The sequence below is a fragment of the Capsicum annuum genome, chromosome 3 (genome assembly GCF_002878395.1).
Source record: "Capsicum annuum cultivar UCD-10X-F1 chromosome 3, UCD10Xv1.1, whole genome shotgun sequence".
NCBI classification, from domain to species: domain Eukaryota; kingdom Viridiplantae; phylum Streptophyta; class Magnoliopsida; order Solanales; family Solanaceae; genus Capsicum; species Capsicum annuum.
Window position 1 is genome coordinate 251,464,717 of NC_061113.1, and position 23,402 is coordinate 251,488,118.

The 23,402-nt window shown below is 34.6% G+C and overlaps 1 protein-coding gene across 5 annotated transcripts; it reads left to right on the forward strand.

Moving 5' to 3' along the window:
- Positions 1 to 428: 428 nt before the first annotated feature.
- Positions 429 to 11,826, forward strand: LOC107862363 (serine protease SPPA, chloroplastic). 5 transcript variants are annotated; one of them, XM_016707914.2, is made up of 15 exons: positions 429 to 1,053; positions 2,006 to 2,189; positions 3,374 to 3,511; positions 3,727 to 3,897; positions 3,972 to 4,075; positions 5,419 to 5,486; positions 5,941 to 6,107; positions 6,905 to 6,974; positions 7,387 to 7,541; positions 8,627 to 8,732; positions 9,081 to 9,168; positions 9,242 to 9,385; positions 10,441 to 10,833; positions 11,040 to 11,153; positions 11,307 to 11,826. In XM_016707914.2, exons 1-13 carry the CDS (start codon positions 601 to 603, stop codon positions 10,669 to 10,671), a joined length of 2,079 nt encoding a protein of 692 aa, XP_016563400.2. In that variant the 5' UTR covers positions 429 to 600; the 3' UTR covers positions 10,672 to 10,833; positions 11,040 to 11,153; positions 11,307 to 11,826. The 5 variants fall into 5 exon arrangements, with proteins under 5 accessions (XP_016563400.2, XP_016563402.2, XP_047265771.1 ...); XM_016707916.2 differs by having other exon boundaries at positions 11,052 to 11,153; XM_047409815.1 differs by lacking the exon at positions 11,307 to 11,826 and having other exon boundaries at positions 11,040 to 11,270.
- Positions 11,827 to 23,402: the final 11,576 nt, after the last annotated feature.

Consider the following 23,402-nt stretch of genomic DNA (forward strand, 5'->3'; position numbering starts at 1 on the left):
ATCGATGCACACCCCTAGTCTTTGGCTCAAACACTTTTATCACATGAATTACACAACCTAGATTACAAATTAACAAAGAACAATATAGTTATTAAAAAGTGTAAAAATACAACTTGAGCTAAATCTCTGGAAAAATCAGCATGAAATATTTGTTAGAAGTACATAAAATACAACTATGAGGTCGAACCTTGAGTATGAAAAAATTCTTAGTTGGGAGTGCTACTCTCGAATGAGGCCCTATCTGACGTGAATTCAAATTAATCGGGTTTCAATACGAATATCGAATATCTAATAAAAAAAAATACAGTTGCGAGATCTCTGAATAATCGGAGATATCACTGATTAGTTTTTTTTTTTTTTTGGTTAAAATCACTGGTTAGAGTTTATTAAGTGCAAATATAACCTTTTTCGTATTTAGAAATCAAGAAAGAAATTAAAAAAAAAAAAAAGGAAAAAGGGCGGTGTGTCGTAACGTCCATCGTAACGTCCACGACGACGTGGCATTTAGAGAACCGCGCTCCAATACTCGAGTCTTCTTTTTCTTTTCCCGTGCCATTTCTCCATTTCTGCCGACGGAGAACTGTGTGTGTGAGAGAGATAATGGCGAAGCTTTTATCCACACCTCGTCTAACCTCCATTCACTTCCGCACAGTTACTTCCACTCTCTCCAACCATTCTTCTCCTCCAATTCACTCTTCTCCCACTCTTCCCCCCTTCCCTCTTCACTCCAATACCTCTTCCTTTGCCCTCTACGCTCCTCCTCCTCCTGTCAACAATCTTCGCATTCATCGGAGTTTCCCCGTTTCAGCATTCGACACGAAGAACGACGACGTATCTTCGTCTTCCAAAGATGAGACTAAGGATGAGCCTAATGTTGCTGAAATCAACGGCGATGATAGTGCTACCAAAGAGGATCAGTATCCGAGTGGAGAATTTGAATTTGAGGAGTACGGTGCTTGGAAGAGCTTAATTGTGAAGTTCAAAATGCTCTTTGCCTTTCCTTGGGAGCGAGTCCGTAAGGGCAGTGTTCTCACCATGAAATTGCGCGGCCAGGTTAGTTCTACTTGAGAGCTCTCATCTCAACTTCCAGATTTTAAGTAATCGTATTTGCAATATTGAATTTCTACGGGATCCTAGGGTGCTATAGAGATAGTGTAGTGAAATTACGAATATAAGTATAAATCGTGTGCTTGCAAGCTTGGAACAAACGTTGCTCAATGCATTACCGAGTTAATAATGGGTTTTAGTACCTTTTTTGCAATTGAATTTGCAATGTACAGGTGGCCAGGTTAGTTCCTCTTTTTTTTTTTTTTTTGAGAAAGATAACTTACCAGGTTAGTTCCTCTTTATTGAGAGCTATTTGAAAGTCCGAGGTAATTTCTACTTCGTAATTTTAGGCAATGGCATTAACAATGTTGAATTGCTATTATATCCTAGGTACTATAGAAATAGTGCGAGGAAATTTACGAATAGTAGTATAAACTTGTGGGTGTAAGCTTGGAACAGTTGCAATATACAGATATATAGGTGTTATAGAAGGATGAGAGTCACTAGCTATAATTCTGGTGCATCTGATCATTTTTTGGGGTTAGGTAATTTTACTAATTAAGCACAGTACTAAGCTAGTACAAGATGCACCAGAATCCGACCGGAGAATCTGAACTAAACCAGAATTTTAAGTTCTGAACCCATTAAGTAATACAATGCTTTCCATGTTTCCTTTGAAACATCTATGGTTCCTTTCCCACCAAAAAGTCCACATAATGCGAAGATGGATGGTCTTTCAATTCTTCTTCTGCTCCTTTCTTGTCCTCTAGTTTTACATCTCATTAAAAGGGTAATTTTATAACCAAATTACTAAGTGTAGCTAAATAGAGAGACAAAGAATGGGGAAGTTACACATATATCGGCACCTAATACTTTTTTTTCTGCCAATTCTTATTCGGATATTTCTTTTCTGGTTAATTGAAGTAGTTGAAACTCTTGCACTGTTTTGTCGTCTCAGATATCTGATCAGTTACAGAGCCGTTTCTCTTCAGGATTATCGCTACCTCAAATTTGTGAGAACTTAATGAAGGCCGCTTATGATCCTCGAATTTCTGGTGTGTATCTCCACATTGAACCTTTAGGTTGTGGTTGGGGCAAAGTTGAAGAAATTCGGAGGCATATACTGGACTTCAGGAAATCAGGCAAGGATTGTCTTTATACTTTTATGAAATGGTGAAATCTGAAAATGTTTCACCTGCGTGTCATTTGAATATAATTATAACATACTTGGAAAAGAAGAAAAGGATGGCATTTGGTTATGTTTCTCTGCATAAAGCTTGTCTAAGGGTTGAATTTGAACCAGGGAAGAAACATATTTTGATCCAAGAAGGAATTTCTTTTTTTTAAAAAAGCACATAATAGATGAAAGTACCCATATAAATAAGCCTTGTTGTACTTTAGGAACTTTTAGGTTGAGGGACTTGGTGGGGAGGTCATATTCTTAGCCCTCTTAGACCAAGACAACAAAATAAAATTAAGAGATTATTTGAAATCAATGACAAAAGCTGTCATGAACTAATTTAAGAAGTGAAGGGAATTTTAAGGTCCCTGGGAGTTGTTTCATCTGGCCGCTATTAGAACTATGTAAGATCCAACATACTAGACTCTAGGGCAAGTACTCCTTTCTGTCTTGGTTTATCTTTTTGAGGAACAATAAAATCATAACCTTTCCCATCTTCACTACGATTGAATAAAAACTATCTCTGTGCCTACTAGTTCCAACCCCCGTCTTAACCCTGTGCCGACTAGTCCCAATTCCTCAATGCATATGAATGGAAAATTCTTGGCTCATTCTAAACATCTCATATGTGATAAGCCTTCACTATGTCCGACATCTTGGAGTATGTGCCTATTTCACTGCCTCCTATGTTATGAAATTAGAATGACGCCATGTCTCAGTTGAGATGAATATTAGACTAAAACAACTATCATATAAGAAACCTAAACTTAAAAGACACGAGGAGAAAATATCAATCAATGCTCGATGATTGAAAGCTATGCTTAAAAAAATTAATCCATCCTACCCTCCCATTATAATTCTAAATGAAATAATCAATGTCACTACCTTATCATGTTTTGGGATTATAAGGGCATCTCTTTATTATTGATCATCATGTTGCAGTATTTTGCTTTGCAGTAGCACCTGAGGTAACTAATCACGCTATAAATCTAAATCTCAAATGAGTATATGTTGTATAGACTGAATGTTACTTGGATTAATTAAGCTTCTTATGTTTAAGGAGTTTCCTATGAGATCCATTTGTTTAAAATCTAGAATTAGGGAAAAGAAAAGTAAAGAAGAGCATTAATCTTTGTCATTTTTCAGGTAAATTCATAGTTGGCTATGCACCAGCTTGTGGTGAAAAAGAGTACTACATTGGCTGCGCGTGTCAAGAACTTTATGCCCCTCCAAGTGCTTACTTTGCATTGTATGGTTTAACAGTTCAAGCATCATTTTTGGGAGGTTAGTTCTTTAGCTCTCCAGCTGAAACAAAGAAAATCAAAACCTGTTTATCTGGAATTTGCTAGTCAGTGTTACTGAGTTTCGGAGAATGCATGAATGCAGCCTGAATTGTTGCATAATGCTTTTTTTTTTAAAATATTGCTAGTTACAGTGTATATGTGATGTCAAATTGCTTATCATCCGCCCTTAACTGCAGCAAATGGATTGCTCTGCAGGTGTCTTTGAGAAAGTTGGAATTGAGCCTCAAGTGCAAAGAATTGGTAAATACAAGAGTGCTGGAGATCAACTAATGCGTAAAAGTATATCTGATGAAAATCGGGAGATGCTAACTGCATTACTGGATAATATCTATGGAAATTGGCTCGAAAAAGTTGCTCTCACTAAAGGTGACTTCAAATTTGAAGCTCATACTGAAGATATAAAGTTCAGGGGATTTTCATGATCTGATTTTCTTTCTCAGGGAAGAAAAAAGAAGACATTGAACAGTTCGTTAATGATGGAGTTTACCAAGTTGAAAGGCTAAAGGAAGAGAGCTGGATAACGGATATAAAGTACGATGATGAGGTATAGTAAGTTGTTACGCGTCTTGAGGCGTTACTTGAGAGAAACAGTTCTGTGATTATTTGTAAGTTCAGCTGATTTATTACCTGAGTCCTTTTTTTCGTTTGGGGGTGGGGTAGGAAGGGGAGGGATTGCTTTTCAAATAAATTTGGTTTGGTAATGGATTTACTTCTTTTCCAGGGAAGTGAATTATTAAGAAATCATAAAGGAAAAGGATGTAGTCAACTAGTACTATTATGTGCCATTTCATGTGATCATTCTGGTTTAGGCTCTGGGATGATTTTACCTCTTTCTCTTTATTTGAAATTAAATGAAGGATTCTGCTTTGAATGTATGATAATATTATTCTTTTGTTCATGGAATATTGAGATCCACTTAATATGATACTAAGTCAAACATCCTTTTCTTTGACCCCAATTTTGAATATATATTCAAATCTTTTTGTTTATAAAAAGTTGTATATAGTACGTTTTATCTAGTTCCCAGTTGTTGCAAATGTAGTTTCATAAGATCAAGAAACCAATGTCCGAATTGGGATATAACCCTCATGCTCAGAATCCTTCTTCCTTTCTGGAAAGGAAGGAGTAATCTATTAAACTTTTTCAACCTCGTCTCTGCTTTCTTTGCTTGCCAAAGTAGGCTTATGATCTTACTTTGTAGCATATAGTCGAAGGGACCTTTCCAAAGTAGGTCTCCTAAACTAATACTGGGAATGATGAAAGCATGGGATATAGCGAACTTTATGAGCGATGAACTTTATATAAAAAGTGATAGGTGCGCAGGCTATCATTATATATGACCTATGTACCCTCTTGCAGCCGTATGATGAGATACCCTCAAGGTCCAGTATTTTTCAAGTTTTTTTTTAATCTTATTTTTAGCTTATGGCAGTGATGGAATCTTGGAAATTAACATCTTTGAAGTAAAAGATTCTTTCAACGATTAGACAGACAGTATTCGTCAGACATCCATATTGCAGGTCCATATGTGATTATATGGAGAACAACTAAGTTGTATACCAGCATTTTTTTTAACTCCTCTCTAGGAGCTCCCACCCTCCCTTGGTTACTCAAACCGACACCCTCTAGGTTGGAGGTGAGGGGTGCTTACCGTCCGAGCAACTCCCTCTTGTCAGTTGGTATAACAGCATTATTGCCTAGAAAACAAGATTGGCGTGCACTTTTAGTCTCTAGATTATCTTGTACTAAAGTTTATACAGTCTCTGCTTCATTTGAGTATCCTGCCAACTGAATTTAATCACTTCCGTGTAAAAATGTTTAAATTGTTTCGTGAACTTGACATGCAACTCCTGGATAATCCCATGACTGATTTTTGCAACTCCTCAGGTAATGTCAATGTTGAAAGAGCGTTTGGGAATTCCGGAGGATAAAAAGCTCCCTGAAGTTGATTACAGGTCTTTTCTTTTTGAATTTCAAGTCACCTGGATAATTTTTTTCTCGTGATTCCTTTTTTTTTTTCACCAATAGTTTTGTACAATAATTTTGTACGTTGTTTTCATGAACAGATAACTGTTGAACTTTATTAATTAGAGATATCTGGCACTAAACAAAGATGCAATATTTTTGAATTTGACCTTGCACTTCACTCTTGTGCTTGGACTAATTTATGCCCCTGGAATTTTCAGAGAGTATCAATACTAAGAAAAAACATTTATTGAATTCTACAAAATATCCCAGTCGGCTAAAGGAAAGTGTAATAACTTGTATTAGTTCGATTTTGAGATTTTGCCAACCATCAATTTGTCATGTATGTAGTATCCTCACTCCACATATTCTTTGTTTCATCTGTTATACACTATTTTCCTATTGATTCATTTAACATTTTGTGATTATTATATTCTGACACAGAAAATATTCAAAAGTCAGGAGATGGACTCTCGGTCTAGCAGGCTATAAAGACCAGATAGCTGTTATTCGAGCCTCTGGGGGTATTAGTCGCACACGCAGTCCCTTTAGTTCACCTAGTTCAGGAATAATAGCAGAGAAGTTGATTGAGAAAATTCGTAGTGTACGAGGTATGAATAGTCTTTATATGTGCACAATTCCTGAACGCATCACGTGGAATGTGAAAATAGTTGGTCATTACAAATCCTGATTAGCCGTAAATCATGAATTCCAAGTTTTTAGTCTCAGAAAGACACTTTACAGACACAAGGCATTTTCTGCTCTGTGCAGTTCTGGCTACTTTGTTATTGCTTAGTTCTCTTTACTATCTTTTCCAACTCAGATTATGGAAGGACTTGTACTGTTGAAAAGCTTTTGCTCAGTGTGAAGGAGAAAGACTCTCGTGAGGACTGTGTTACTGTTATGTTGCTAGAGATTTAATTGAATAAGCAAAGTGCAACGCTTCATATTCGACGTTTTCTTCTTTTTCAGACTTAAATTGTAAACCTTAGAGATGGGAAGGCCAGCTTGGTTATTAATAGTTGCAGGTTTATTTTTTGTCATCTAATGCATGAAGTGGCTATCAGCTACAGAATTTATGGTAGGAGAACAGGATGTAAATTTTTCAGGTAACTAGTGGGGTCAGTGAGCAGTTCAATACGACTCGTGCATGTTATGTTTCATTTTTGAAATTAGGGTGCAAGTTTTCCATCTTCATCTCATTCCTTCCTTCTACTTTTCGAAAGGAGGGGACTAGGCATTGGTAAACTCTCAAATTGCAGCAGATATGGATGCTTCTGTCTGTTGATTTAAACAGAATGGAGGAAAAAACTTTTGATATGTTTAGGAGGTTATTTAGGTTTTTCCCTTCTGGTTGTCAATTTTCTTCTGTATTTTGCTTTTTCATGTGTGTTTCTATGCTGTACAGAGTCGAAAAGGTACAAAGCTGTTGTGCTTCGAATTGATAGTCCTGGAGGTGATGCTCTTGCTTCTGATTTGTAAGTCCTGTTATGTGATGACTCTTTCCTTTATATGCACTATGCGTGAGTCATTTGGCTGTCTGAATTTTCTCTCTGTAACTTCTTTGATCTTTGCATTTAGATGTCTTCTTCCAGATATAGAGTCCTAATTACTTTTTATGGGTAAAGTAAAACATAAAATCCTAACTGTTTAGTTGATTGTCTCAACTTTTATTTTCATTTAATCTCCTGTTTTGAGTGCTTCCCATGATACTTTTGCTAAATCAACTTGTAAAATAGAAATGTGATCTTGTTCTTTTCCTTTCTTCAGAGCAGTCAATCTATATTCCACATGTAAAATGTTCTGTAGTGTAGACTGACTCTTGTGAACTTTATTTTTATTTTTTGAATCGAGTTCTATGTTGATTGATTAGGATGCTTTTCTACACAGAATGTGGAGAGAAATCCGACTGCTGGCAGAATCTAAACCTGTTATTGCATCTATGGCTGATGTGGCAGCCAGTGGAGGATATTATATGGCAATGGCTGCACAAGCTATTGTGGCAGAGAACCTTACATTGACAGGCTCAATAGGTGTCGTGACAGGTAAATCTAAATATTACAACAAACTTTTGCCTTTTGTAAACTGTGATTGATTGGATGTTGGTACACTAAATTTAGATGCTAATGTCAAATTTGGAATCATTTTCGACAGTACCTTATGCTTCATATGTGTGGTGTACTGTCTTTTAGGTCTTGTACTTTTGCACTAGCAAGATAATTTCTGCACGGGTGTTATCGGCTCCCAAAAGTTTGTGCCTGATAAAGAGATACATTTGCATTTCTCGACCCAAACATAATTCAGGAACTGAAATGCAGGTTAAATTTTCCATCCAGTTTTAAGAATTAGAAACAGCTCTCAACCACACGAGAGCATTGCCTTGCAATGAACTATGTTCCTTGTGATGGTTTGACAGTATTTTCACTTAAGCAGGTTATGCCATAGAACTGTATTGTAAGGGTGCAAGATACTTCAATTTTCCCAATAGTGAGTCTTTCTCGATGTCTGTGGCGTTTAGCTCCACTATGTACCAGCTCAAAACATATTGAAATGTAACTAGAAATTCTATATTGAATGGAATAACCGAAGTTGTGCCAAGCTCTGGAATGGAGAAGGCATTTGGAGGTAAGTCCAACTATAGAATTATATAATCATTCAAATTGAGGTCTATGTAGTTAGCCTGATGCAGGAATCTTCGTTTCACAAAGTAACACGTCTAATATAAAATAAGAAACATGACTTAACAATTTAAGGAGGAGGACTAATTGTATCTTACAGGTAGGTTATATATTAGAAAAGGGTAACTCATTGGTTCAGCCCTTGTGTTGTATCTCTTCACTAGGCCCTCCCCTTCCCTACTCCCAACATGGCCATTCTGCCACGCACTGTTGCCAATTCTTTTAGGTCGCCGGCAAGGGTCCCACTACAAGGGTGCATTGTACGCAACCTTACCTTGCATTTCTGCCCTAGGCTTGAACCCGTGACCTCCTGGTCACATGACTGCAACTTTACCAATTACTCCAAGGCTCCCCTTTAATTGGCTTTATGAGCTAGCTGTGCTATTTCTCATGTATGCCCGAGCAAACTTTTTAATCAGATTCAATATTTTAAAGTCGCATGTTTTTGGCAGGAAAATTCAACTTGGGAAATTTATATGAAAAAATTGGCTTCAATAAGGAAACAATATCAAGGGGAAAATATGCAGAACTTACTGCAGCTGAACAGCGACCATTCAGGTGAACTTTTTTCGTCTTCCTTGGGATTATACATGTCACTGGGTGGTCCTTTACACCTCCCCTTCATAAGAACATAACTTTAAGTCGTGAATTTCATGTTACATCCTTATGTCCTTACTGCTTTTGGGGTTTGTATAACAAACTGAATTTTGATCTTAGAAACCAGCATAAGTTCTGTATTTATGCCTAACACCAAAATCAGAACTTCCACGTCTACTATTGCATACATTTGGTTCCCGCTTGGTGACTTTTGAGCTTTATTTTATTTGCCTACAAATGGAAATCCAAATATTGGATTTTAGCTTGTATTTTGATTTAGTATTTTCTCAGATAGAACTTCATCTGTAGGCCTGAGGAAGCAGAACTTTTTGCCAAATCTGCACAGCATGCATATACCCAATTCCGAAACAAGGCTGCCCTTTCAAGATCAATGACGGTATGTACTGTTAAAGAAAACATTTGTTACTTTACTTGTCAGCTGATTGAAAGTACCAAGCACTGCATTTTAGGTGCATAAAATGGAGGAGGTTGCACAAGGGAGAGTCTGGTCTGGAAAAGATGCTCTCTCACGAGGTCTAGTTGATGCTGTCGGTGGTCTCTCTCGTGCTGTAGCAATTGCAAAACAGAAGGCCAATATACCTCAGGAAAGACAGGTGTGTCATAAGCAATTCTTTTTTTGCTGGGGTTCTATCGAAAACAGCCCCTCTACTTCATCTGAGGTAGTGGTATGGACTGCATACACTTTAACCCCTCCACAGACCCCACTTTATGGAAATACATTGGGTATGTTGTTGTTGGTATTGTTGCTGTTAGACTATTTCAGTAAGAGCACATAGATTGTAGTGCTGTGCAGTCTGAAGCATGATTGTCAAGTCTATAGATCGGTTTATGCATTGTAACTTTGTCAACTGTCATTCTAGTGAAATTTTAGAACTCTCTTGGGAACCTCAGGATCTAAATCTCTTGATCTACCAAGAGAGAGCTGGTGAATTTTCCTGCCAAAACCGTTTCTAGATAATCTCAGTTGCATCTGTCATCACACATAAAAAAAGGAAATTGCCACAACTTTGAGATAAAAATGAAGTAAGATATGTAGTCAAAGGAGAATCCTGAGAAAACCTACATCCTAGGAATAGGCGAGACTCGACTTTCTGTCTGAGAAAGTGAAAAATAAAAAGAAAGAAAGTTAAAGAAAAGAAAGTTAAAGAGTGGACCACTCTTAGGATGTGGTGGTCTACACGCGACTTTACTGCAAGATACTTTAATCTATGCCAGCAAATTTAGCTTCGCTTTTGTGTACTCTGAGCCACCTTTCCATGTTTTAAATTGTAATGGATCAGGGATAGCATATTTTAGAAATCTAAATAATAGTTTTTGTTTTCATAGTCAGATGTGAACCATCTGTGGTACGCATCCCACGGGGTTTTATTCAGAAAAATTAAGTGCATGATGATGTTTTGTGCCCAACTAGTTTAGTGTTAATAATACCTAACAAACCTTTTAAGATGTTTTGTACTATTAGTCATTGAAAAAGTAGTCAGAGGCGAGAAAGTTTGACTGGGTAAGAAGAATGCCATTGAAAGTTTAAAACTATCTATCAAGTTAATTCCTCCTTTTTTGTTTGTATATTTATCTCTTTCTCTATCTTTTAAAGGGTTCTAATGAAGATGAATTTCTTGATCTTCCTAATAAGTTGTTAAAGCTGCAGGTTTCTGTTGTTGAGCTGTCAAGGCCATCCGCGTCCTTACCGGAAGTTTTAAGCGGCATTGGAAGCTCCTTAATCGGAGCTGATAGAACTTTAAAAGAGTTGCTAAATGATGTGGCATCATCTGATGGAATCCAAGCCCGTATGGACGGGGTCATGTTTGAGAAATTAGGAGGAGCTGCTTACACCAATCCCTTGTTTATGTTGATAAAAGATTGCCTTAGTTCCTTCTAAAGTCAAAGGCTGTACGGTGTTGCATCAAAAATATCTCATTTTATTGTTTGCTCGAGCAAAACATTTATACAAGGATCTTACATTTTGTTGAGGATGCAGAATTCGGTTTGTTTACCTGAGGAAGTTGGTGTTTCGCTTCCAGTCATAAAGCAAAAAAATCAGGTACTTGCCTCTTCTCCTTGTATTCAGAATAGAACTTTCGATTTGTTTTAGTTTTAGATCTTGAGTTGGTGAGGAAGTGACGTAAATAAATTGGTGGTAAAAAATTGATTACATTTCCTCAAAAGAGATTACTTCCTTATACTGCTAAAAGATATATATTTTGCACTTATCAATTGTAAAAATAATTTGATCCATTTAAGTTACAGTGAGGTTTGCAGGTTGGTATATAAGAGCTCTTACTGGTTTCTGGGTTTCAAATTGCTTATCTCAACAAGGGTATGGAGGTACTACATGAATCGGTATCTTATATTCTGTTATAGGTAACTACTGGAACTTTGAAGCAATTCTACTTTGCACTTCCTTGTAATTCATCCTGACTGAACAGACAGATCCATGGTGCCAACGGCCATGTATAATCCAATGGAGCATTCTCATTATCTCTTTCTCCAACTTCTTTCTTTTGGTAAATGCAGTAGAGGAGCTATTGCTGCTTCAAGGTTGAAGCCTTATGCATACAGGCGAACCTCGGGTTTATGAGATATCAAGTTGGATACCAATTCAAGCACATCTTTATGAACTAGTAATAGAAGCTACAAAGCTTTCATAGCATGACGAAAGAGAACCATTCCTCGCACCTCCCCGCTTCACCATGATAAAAGAAGAAGAGAACATGAAAAAACACAACCACCACCTAGGGGTCTGCTCACCTTCTTCCCTGAAAAACGAAACATGTTACATGTTTTCAAGAGTAGTCTAGCTTTCAACTAGTGTTGTGAGGATAAATTTCGTGTGCTCTTTACCATGGTATGTGGTTATTAGATCTAGCTCTCTCCATTCAAATTAGGGTAAACGGCACTTGATCATAGTTGCTAGAAAATCGTCACTAGTTAATAATTTATTATAAAAACACTAGCCGAAGAAACTTTAATGAGGGAGATACATCCATTCCATCAATAACACAAGCAAAGAGAAATATTTTCAGTATTGCAACTCGCACCTCATCCAGACCGTTCAATCATAACTGAAATGGATTTTGAACAATGCCTACTGATTCCTTATGTGTTCTTTCAAAAAATTAAGAATAATAATAAGATTCCAGAGATTAGACTCAAAAGAGTCCCTTGTAAGTTTTTGTTTTGGTCGAAAAGGGAAAAAATTATATTCAACCGAGTGTGTGTATTACAGCTGCTAGTTCATATGTACCCTATAACTAGACATCAAAGTACCCTATAACTAGACATCAAAATATAAGAATCATCCCTTGTCTAATCTAAGAAATAAAAGACAGCATCAGACAAATATTTACACAGGTCAACTCTTCAAGAAAATGATCAAGAAAGAAGGAAAAAATGAAAAGCGAAATAAGTATTATTGGAAAAGGAAAAGACAAACACTCCCAACTTTCATTTCACCAAAGGTATCCAAACTATAGATTTATAATGAGGCAGGCTCATCAGCCTTGTACAGACCAACAGAAGCTTGAATAAATTATATTTTTTCCTTATTATTTATGCTCGTTGGATACACATACATGTACACTCAACTCTAGTCAACTGGGCTTAGAACTCTTGCGCCTTACCAAGAAATTTTGAATCGGGTATATCGATTACTGCAAAATGTCATCATTGTTGTAGTTCTGCAGATAGGAATCTTTTTGTATACATCAAAATTAAAAAAGATTTGTCTCTCTCTGTTCTGTAAATAAACCCACCTAGAGCCTGCAGTGATCACGAGTTGACAAAAAACATAAGACAGCCCTTGCCAATTTTTCTTCTTCAGGGTATTCATAAGATAATGGATCTCCCAATCTTTGTATAGAGAGTGGACTAGCCATTTCTTCCCAAGTGATGCAGACAGGGCCAGATAATCAGCTGCTGGAAGTGGAAGAGCGTCGCCCTGTAGTAGAAGCTGCTGCTGGAACCAATAATTTCGATTTGTCTACGTTGTTCATGGCAATCTTTTTAACATCAGGGGTTGACATAGTTCTTTACTCTCTGCAAGCTGGAAATCATTTCCTTATGTTTCCAGTTTTTGTGGGATATCAGCAGTTAATGGTTATTTATAGTTCACATAAATTATTTCTCAAACCAAATCAAACATGTCAGCAAATGTTATCATCCTCGCGTTTTTTATGACTGACCTAGCATGAACAATGCTCACTGAAGAAAAATAATCAGATCCCAGAGATTCCTTGGTAGTTTTTTTTCTCCGGGTTGAAAAAGGGAAAATTATATTCAACCAAGTGAGTATATTACAGCTGCTAGTTCATATGTACCCCATAACTACACCTCAAAATATAAGAAGCATTCCTTGTCTAAGAGATAAAAGACATCACCACACAAACAAATATATAATTACACAGGGTAATGTTAGATTGTGGAGCCTGATTAATATGTGACGTACTGTTATATATTAATGTTCACGCGGTTCTCTGTATAATTGTGCATACTCTAAGTCATTAATATAAATAATCTGTTACCCACGGATGTTACCACGAAATTACCTCTCTCTCCTCAAGAACTCTCTCTAGTTTTCTTCATCCTCTTCATAGACTTGTGTGTGAACTGCTAATCGATCCTAACAGGTAACTCTTCAAAGCCGCTTGCAATTGCTCCCCTTGAAGTATTATTACTCTTCAAATTCTATCTTCTTAATTTGGCATAACTAATATAAACATTAACTAACGATCTTAATAGTTAAATAAATTTATCCTCGCAGTTTGCACTAAATAAAATAAATAAGTAAAACTGTTTGTTGTCCATGATTAAAGTTGGAGTTGCTAGTTTATTATATACGAGTGAATATGTTCGTGCTTCGCACGGTTATTAAAGGAAACCAAACTATAACTAAATAATATTACAACTTTCATAATATAAATATCCTTATTTTGATCAACTTTGTTTTTATATTCTCCAACCGAAATTTTAATTATTTCTTAATGTATTCATATATCAAAGGTTAATTGTTTTTTTTTATTACATATGACTTTCGTTGTATTCAGATATTGCTTTCAAAAGAATTTCATTCAATTTTTTTGAACTATACATGACTAACCTGGCAAAGACATTACACACATGGATTAAGTTTCTTATTGACTTGCTATATCAAGAGAAATTGAAATAATTTATTGAATGGTTAATTTACATTAAATCACTTTATAAACATAAGAATCAATACATGTCAATAGCAAGTGTTCATCAAATTTAGGCAAATAAAGCAATTGCATATCCAATATCATGCTTTGCTTCTAGAATAAGTAACCTTTTTCTTAACATGAATTAGTGAAAAGTGAATGTCATAAATCATCTTTTTGTTACCATAAATTACTAAGAGTGAAAGTAAAAAATTACAAGAATCTCAGTAAATAAAAGCAGGACACTATCTAAAAATAACACATATGATGAAGTTAAATTCAAAATAAAGAATTAAACACGATAACTTATCTGGCTTTACCCAAGCAAACAACTAAATACTACAACTTATTAGAGTATTTATCAATTTACAAAGATTAAATTAAAAAATTACTTTTCATACCACATCATAACAAAGAGACCTTAGATGCAAGCAATGTGAATTTTGAGCTTTAAAAAACATTTATTTCGATGAAAATAAAAACTACAAGTTAATGACTCTTTAGTACTCTAATCATTTATTATAATTATTTATTATTTATTGCCTTTATTTTTTTTTAAATTTTCCTCATTGACATTAATTTACAGTTATAACTACATAATACATAAACAGAAATTAATTATCATTAAGATTATGTTATACTAATTTCTATTATTTGGGTTGTCTCAAGCAAATGGTGAATTGAGTTGTATTGCAAAAAAAATATTTTAAGGACAATTTTGATTTATTTTATGAGACTTTTAATAATTCATTTATTTAGTAGATTGTGAAAAAAAATAAAAAAATTGAGGTGTCACATCATTTTATCTGTATTTCTCCTTTATATTTATTTTTAGTATAACGATAAATAAAAGTAAACAAATTGTATCGTAATTTAAACTATTTAAAGAAAGCAAAAAGAATAAATATAATTCTAAAAGAAAGACCTTGATGTCAAATGATTCCTTTGTCCTTCTCCATAAATCTTCACATAGTCATCATTTCATCTTTATTTTATCTGTTCACTATTTGATCTTCTTCTTGTTCCTGCAAAAAATAATACATCACAAAACTTAATACATGAATAAGGAGGACATTTTAAAAGGTATGCAAATTTTTTATATGAAAGTTCAAAAAAATATATAGTGAATGAAATATCTTTAATTTTGATGATGGAGGAAAGAAGACTTATAATACCTTTATTTATAGGATAATAATATGAAATATCAAATAATATCATGAACATGACTATTAATATAATTTAGAAGTTTTGATCATCAAAGATCGTGTGAGTAATGAAAACAAAGAGATATTAAATTTTTATATTAAAGAATAAAAATAAATGAAGGAGTAACAATTGATCTATTCGTTTTGGTAATTAAATAAATTGGTTGATTAATGAAAAAATGAAGAAAAAAGTTTAAAAAGGAAACAAAAAAAAAAAAGAGATAACTAGCATTGGAGACCTCTAAGACATGTCATATTGGATGGAGTAAGAGTTTCCTTTATATATATACTAGAGGTGTATGGTTCGTGTTAGCACAGGCCCAACACTATAGACATCTTTTAGCACCAATATTCGATATTGATGAGATAAAAACATAAATGTACATTGATTTAAAATGATAATTTTTTAAATAATAACTATTTGACGGTACTCACTAAGGAGTGGAGTTTTATAAGATAGTTTTTTTCACATGATAAAGAGTGTGATGTGTCGTGTAGTCGGGTTATTTTAATTGTTTGATGATAAAATTGAGACTTGTTACAAAATATAGAAAAGATACAGAACTAATATTCACAGGATTATTTCATATAAAGATTGGAACAAAAGATACTTCAATTAACAACAAAGTCTTGGATCATTTTCTCAAAGATGATTATGATTGAAGCAGCTGCAACAAATATGTCATAAACACATATTTTTCTTGTTTTAATTAAATACTATTAATTTTCTAATACATAAATGACTTATAATAATCAATTAGGGGTAATATAGTAAAATCATGGCGCAACTTTTGAAGCAGCTATGTCGAAACCAGTGTTTTAATTAAATATTATATTTTTTTTAATACATAAATGACTTATAATAATTAACTAGGGGTGATGCAGTAAATCACGGTTGAAGGAGGTCAACTTAATTTAATACATCAAGAGTTAATTTGTCATTTTGTGTCTATTTTTTTTTTTTAATATGATTAAATTTTTAACACTCAGATGACTCATAATAATTAATTATAAGCGATATTTAGCAAAATTATGGTTGAGCAGCTGCAACAGACATGTCATCTATTTTTTTAATTAAATATTATTAATTTTTTAATACACAAATGACTTATAATGATTAATTAGGAATGATATAGTAAAATCACTGTTAAATCAGCTGAAACAAATATCATAAATATCTAAATTTTAATTAAATATTATTAATTCTAACATATAAATGACTTATAATAATTAATTAGGGGTACTATAGTAAAAAAATTATTAATTCTAATATATAAATGACTTATAATAATTAATTAGGGGTAATATAATAAATCACTGAACAATTAGAGTAATATAGTAAATGACAAAACAGCTGAATTTTTAATTAAATATTATTAATTTTTAATACATAAATGACTTATAATAATTAATTAGGGGTGATATAATAAATTACGAAGCAATTAGGGGTAATATAGACAGACATGTCATCTGTTTTTTTAATTAAATATTATTAATTTTTTAATACATAAATGACTTATAATAATTAATTATAGATGATATAGTGAAATCACGATTAAAGCAACTGAAACAAACGTTATAAATATCTTTTTTTAATTAAATATTATTAATTCTAATATACAAATGACTTATAATAATTAATTAATTCTAATATATAAATGACTTATAATAATTAATTAGGGGTAGTATAATAAATTACGGAGCAATTAGGGGTAATATAGGCAGACATGTCATCTATTTTCTTAATTAAATATTATTAATTTTTTAATACATAAATGACTTATAATAATTAACTGGGGATAATATAGTTAAATCACAGTTAAAGCAGCTGAAACAAACGTCATAAATATCTATTTTTTAATTAAATATTATTAATTATAATATATAAATGACTTATAATAATTAGTTAGGAATAATATAGTAAAAAATATTATTAATTCTAATATATAAATGAATTATAATAATTAATTAGGAGTAATATAGTAAATTACGGAATAATTAGGGGTAATATAGTAATTGATGAAGCACTGGTTGAAACCAGTGCTTCTATTATATAGAAATATTAATTATTTACATTTGAATTCGTTGAGTAAAAATTCTGGTTACGCTACTTATAATTTCATTGGTGCTTTCAGAACCGGAGACAAGATTTCAAGTAAGGAGATTCAATATTCAAAAAAAATTAAGTCGAAGAGAGTTCAACACCTACTATAATCACATTAAAAATAATTTTAATTATATATAAAATCATATATTTTTTGTCAAAGGAGATTCGAACGAACCCCTAACGAGGGCGACTCCGCCTCTGGGCGCTTTGGTTGTGTCGTGGCAACAATTGAGAATGGGAGATTGTGGACTTATTTCACAAGCATAGGCACTTGCTTCCAGAAATTTCAGTGTGTACTGTGTACTTGTGCAAATGCACGTGAAATTGACTCCCACTTGATGTCCTTGTTGCCTGCTGTTAAGAAGAAATTCATTTTTAAACACGAGGAAACTCCATAAAAATAATGAACATATTTTGGAGAATCAAGCAACAAGACGTGATGTACCTTTTTTATTATTATGAAATCTCAAATGGTCAATTTCAATTAGTAAACGGCGTAATGTCCATGCTGACGTGGCACTTAGGACTCGCGCTCCAATACCCGAGCATTCCTTTTTCTCTTCTCCTGTCTTTACTTGTTCTCATTTTACAACGTGAATTTACTGGGAAAGTAGAAAGAGTGAGTGAGTGAGTGAGAGTGAGAGAAAGGAAATGGCGAAGCTTATACGTATGCCTCCTCTAACCTCCATTAACTTCCGTATAGTTACTTCCAATACAAGTATATATTGTGTGGGTGTAAGCTTGGGACAAACTTTGCCCAATGCATTACCGAGTTAATAATAATTTGTAGTACTTGTTATCCAATTGAATTTGCAATATATAGATATATAGGCACTTTAGAACGAGGAATCATTAACTTTAATTCTGCTGCATCTGATCATTTTTAAGGTAAGGTAATTTTATCAATGAAGCACAATACTAAGATAGTACGGTGCAGATACAAAATTTAAGTTCTGAATGCATCTTTTTTGTTTTAATAACCGTGGTGTTTGGGTCAGCTTTCCCATATCTCGACTAATTTTGTGGATACGTATCAGCTACCATCAGCAATAGCAATAGATACCAGATAACTCTATCCACTAAAAGAAAGATGAGAAGAATCACCAAGTGTTTTTGTCTCTATTGGAAGTTGGGAATTGGACATGAGATCTCATAGTTGGAAGAATCACCTAGTATTTTTATCTCTATTGGGAGTTGGGAGTTAACTGAGATCTCATAGTTCTCATCCAACTTCATTGACCTAGTGTTCTGAATACATATATTTTTATGCAACACAATGCTTTCCTTATTTCCTTTAAAACGTCTATGGTTCATTTCCAACAAAATAGTTCACATAATGCCAAGAAGGACGATCTTTCAAATCTTCTTCTACTCCTTGTCCTTTGGTTTTGCATCTGATCATTAAAGGAGTAATTTTATGATCAAATTACTAAGTGTAGCTAAATAGAGAGATAAAAATGTGGAAGTTACCCATTAATTGGCATATAATAGTACATTTTTATTCTGCTAATTCTTATTCAGATATTTTTCTATGTTTAGTTGAAATAGCTGAAACCCTTGGTACTGTTTTGTTCTCTCAGATATCTGATCAGTTACAGAGCCGTTTTTCTTCAGAAGTATCTCTACCTCAAATTTGTGAGAACTTCATGAAGGCCACCTATGATCCTCGAATCTCTGGTGTTTATTTCCACATTGAACCTTTACACTGTTAGACAAAATAAACATGGGCCAACTTAGAATAGTGGGTCCCTTTATTTTAGCTTAGAAGAGAAGCTTTTTTTTTGTCTTTTTAGTATTTTAGTTTCATTGTTTAGCTTAGAAGAGAAGATTGTTTTAGCTTGTATAAATAAAGGTGATTGGCAAGAAATACAGAAGAGAAGAAAATTCCCAAATATTGTCTCTTATTTTAACATGGTATTAGAGAGTAAGGTAGTTTCATAGAAATCATCTTCTCGATCATCAATTTTCTTCATCTGACCTTTCTCTACAATGGCGGATGGAGTCACTGGTTCTTCAACATCCTCTGATTCTACTACCAGAACTCCACCATCTATGGATCCCACTCATGTTTATTATCTTCACTCTTCAGATTCACCTGGAATGACCTTGGTTAACACTCCATTTGATGGAAAAAGTTATCAAGGATGGAAGAGATCATTGCTTATAGCACTGTCAGCCAAGAATAAGCTTGGTTTTATCACTGGTGTGTTGATGCTTCACCAAATGCCCAGTCTCCAGATTTGCAATCTTGAAGCAGATGTAATGACATAGTAACGTCTTGGCTCCTTAACTCTCTTTCCAAAGATATTGCTGATAGTGTGATATACTTTAGGACTGCTAAAGATTTGTGGATGAGTCTAGAGCATAGATTTGGACAATCTGATGGAGCTAAACTGTTTCACCTGCAAAAAGAACTAAATAGGTTAGTTCAAGGAAATAATGACATTGCAGGATATTTCACGAAACTTAAGAGACTCTGGGATGAGCTGGAATCTCTCAAGTTTGATAAGTGTACCTGTGTGTGTAACTGTGAAGATAAATTGAAGCTGGAAAAGTTTCTTGAAGATGAGAAACTTATACAATTTTTGATGGATCTAAATGATGTGTATGCTCAGGCAAGAGGAAACATCTTAATGATGAATCCTCTACCCAACATAAATGCTGCTTACTCTCTGATTTTACAAGATGAAAGTTAGAGAGAAACCTATATCAGTGGCTTGATCCCAACGGATTCTTCTTCTTTTATGGTAAGCAACGTGAGTCAAAACAAATATGTCAAGAACGTTCGGAAAACCCCTGGTGCTATGCCTAATTTTGGAACTAGATCATTCAATTATCCAAGATTGAACAACCATCAACAGTTACCCAAATACACAGGAACAAACCAACCATAACAGAAGCTTAGGGTTAAGAAGAAGTATAATCCTAATGTGTCTTGTGATTTTTGTGTTAAGACCGGGCATGTAGATGATGATTGCTTCAGGTTACATGGTTTTCCAGAAGATTTTCAGTTCACAAACAATAGAGGTGGACAGGTTCAGATCAGAGGAAATGCAGTTATGTCTGGAAAAGAAGGTGACGATAGGCATATGATTGACATGAATTTAGTCAATTAACACTTCACCAAAGAACAATTCAAGCATTTCATTCAAATGGCAAAACAGAAATCAACAGAGGGATCATCTGGGATAAATGCTGATGCAGTTGCTGGTACTGTGCTTAAATATATTGGAACTTGTCTTTCTGTTTTTAATTCTGAAACATGGATAATAGACTCAGGTGCTTCTGAGCACATGTGTTACAACTCTAGTTCTTTTCTTTCCATGAAGGCTCTAAAAATTCCTGTTAACATTAACTTACCCAACTCTCAGTCCACCCTTGTGACTCACACAGGAAGTGTTCTAATTCCTAATAACCTCACAATGCATAATGTTCTTTATGTTCCAAGTTTTAGATACAATCTACTCTCAGTTCATAAATTTAATCTCCAATACAGTTATACTCTATCCTTCACTTCTAATAGTTGTGTCTTGCAGGGCCCTTTAATGAAGAGGCCTCAAGTTTTTGGTGAAGCAAATGAAGGTCTATACTTGCTTCAAATCATTCCTAAGGAGTCTAGTAGGAACCAAGAGATCTACAAGGATTCTAAAGTATTTTCTAGCCTTAACAATGCTGTTTCTAGTCCCAATTCAGATTCACATTGTTTTCCAGTCTGTTTCAATGCTAATTCTGATGTAAGGTTATGGCATGTAAGACTTGGGCATTTGCCTTATTCATCAATGAAAAATGTCCATTTCCTTACAATTCCCTCTAATTATGATTGTCATTGTGAAATCTGTCCTTTAGCTAGGCAAGCTAGATTACCTTTTCCTATTAGGCAAGTTACTTCTCAATCCATTTTTTATCTGATTCATGTAGACACTTGGGGTCCCTACAAGTCACCTACTCATAACAATTATAGGTATTTCTTGACTATAGTAGATGACTACAGTAGAGGGACTTGGACATACTTGCTAGCAACTAAAAGTAATGCATTTTCTGTTTTTCAATGTTTCTTGAAAATGGTTGAAAGACAGTTTCACAAAAAGGTAAAGATTATCAGATCTGACAATGCAATGGAGTTGGGTAGAAGTACAGAGGCATCAAATTTTTTGACATCTCAAGGTATCATGCATCAGACATCTTGTGTTGCTACCCCACAATAAAATGGGGTAGCTGAGAGGAAGCACAGACACTTGCTTGAAATTGCTAGGGCTTGATGTTTCAATCTAAGGTTCCGATGATCTATTGGGGTGAGTGTATACTCACTGCCACATTTCTAATCAACAGGCTGCCTTCAGAGTTCTTAAAGTTAAAACACCTTATGAAATTCTATTTGGCAAATCACCTTCTTATCACTTGGTAAGATGTTTTGGTTGCCTATGTTTTGCTAACACTTTATCTCATGGAAGGAGTAAATTTGGTCCTAGAGCCACTAGGTGTGTCTTCTTAGGATACCCAAGTGATCAAAAGGGGTACAAACTCCTTGACCTATTTTCTAAGAAATTCTTTGTGTCCAGAGATGTCCATTTCTTTGAAGATATTTTTCCTTTTGTTGAAGATTGTTCTCATATCCCCGCTTTTGTTTTTCCTACTCCTACGGGGGAAGATTATTCCTCCATTCCCTCTCCTTCTGATGATTCAATTTCACCACCTTCTAATTCTCAAGACCTATCCAGTTCTCCTATTAATTCATCATCTGATTCATCCACACCAACATCTTCTGAATCTACTGATTCACAACCCTCACCACCTCCTAGGAGATTTCAGAGGACAAACATTGGGAATTTACCTGCTCACTTAAGAGATTACATTTGCAACAGTGTTTATCTGAGTGATGTTACTGACTCATGTTTTACTGTGCCTGCTACCCCCGTTTGTTTATTTGTTTCTGAACTATCAGCTCCCAATCAGGTTGTTCTCAATTCTATTCCCTTTATTAACCTAGCAGCTATTCACAAGCCTGTACCCATCCTGGTTGGGTACAAGCAATGAAGGATGAGATTGATGCCCTATTACTTAATCAAACTTGGGAAGTTGTTCATTTACCACAAGGTAGAAAGACACTACCTTGCAAATGGGTGTATAAAGTTGAACAACATGCAGATGGTACTCTTGAAAGATTAAAGGCTAGATTGATAATTCGAGGTGATATTCAAAAGGAAGGGGTTGATTTCAATGAAACCTTCTCCCCAGTGGTCAAAATGACCATTATCAGATGCCTTTTGGCAATTGCAGCCAAGAAAAAGTGGGATATTTCCCAATTTGATGTGAACAATGCCTTCTTGCAAGGAAATTTACAAGAAGAGGTCTATCTGAAGTTTCCAGCTGGTTTAGATCCACCTCAGCCTAACATGGTTTGTCGACTCAAGAAGTCTCTCTATGGGTTGAAGCAGGCTTCCAGGCAATGGTATGCCTGACTTGCAGGGGCTTTAAATTTCAAAAGTTATACAGCTGCACTTAATGACTACTCCTTGTTTTTTAAACACTTAGGGGATTCCATTTCAATTGTTGCAATATACGTTGATGATATCTTAATCATAAGAGATGCTACTAATGAAATAAAAGACCTCAAAGCTTACCTTCAAATTGAGTTCAAGATTAAAAATCTAGGTCCTTTGCATTATTTTTTTAGGAATGGAAGTTTTAAAAGAGGAACAAGGAATTATTTTGAGCCAACGGAAGTATACCTTGGACTTGCTTAATGAGTTTGGTGTTTCTCATCTTCCTCCAGCTTCCTCTCTGATGGATCCTTCAGTGAAATTTCCTGCAGAATCAACCAATCTCATGTCAGATCCTAGTCTTTATAGACATCTCATTGGCAAGCTCAATTATTTAACTCATACAAGACCAGATCTATGCTTTGCTGTATTGACCCTTAAACAGTATCTGCAACAACCTAGTCTTGATCATTATCAAGCAGGCTTGAGAGTGATCAGTTACTTGAGAACTTACCCAAATCAGGGGATATTCCTTAATGCTTCTTCATCCTTTTCTCTTCATACCTACTGCGATGCCGATTGGGCTTCTTGCCGGACTACACGCCAATCGGTTAGTGGGTTTTTCATCAGCTTGGGTGGCTCAC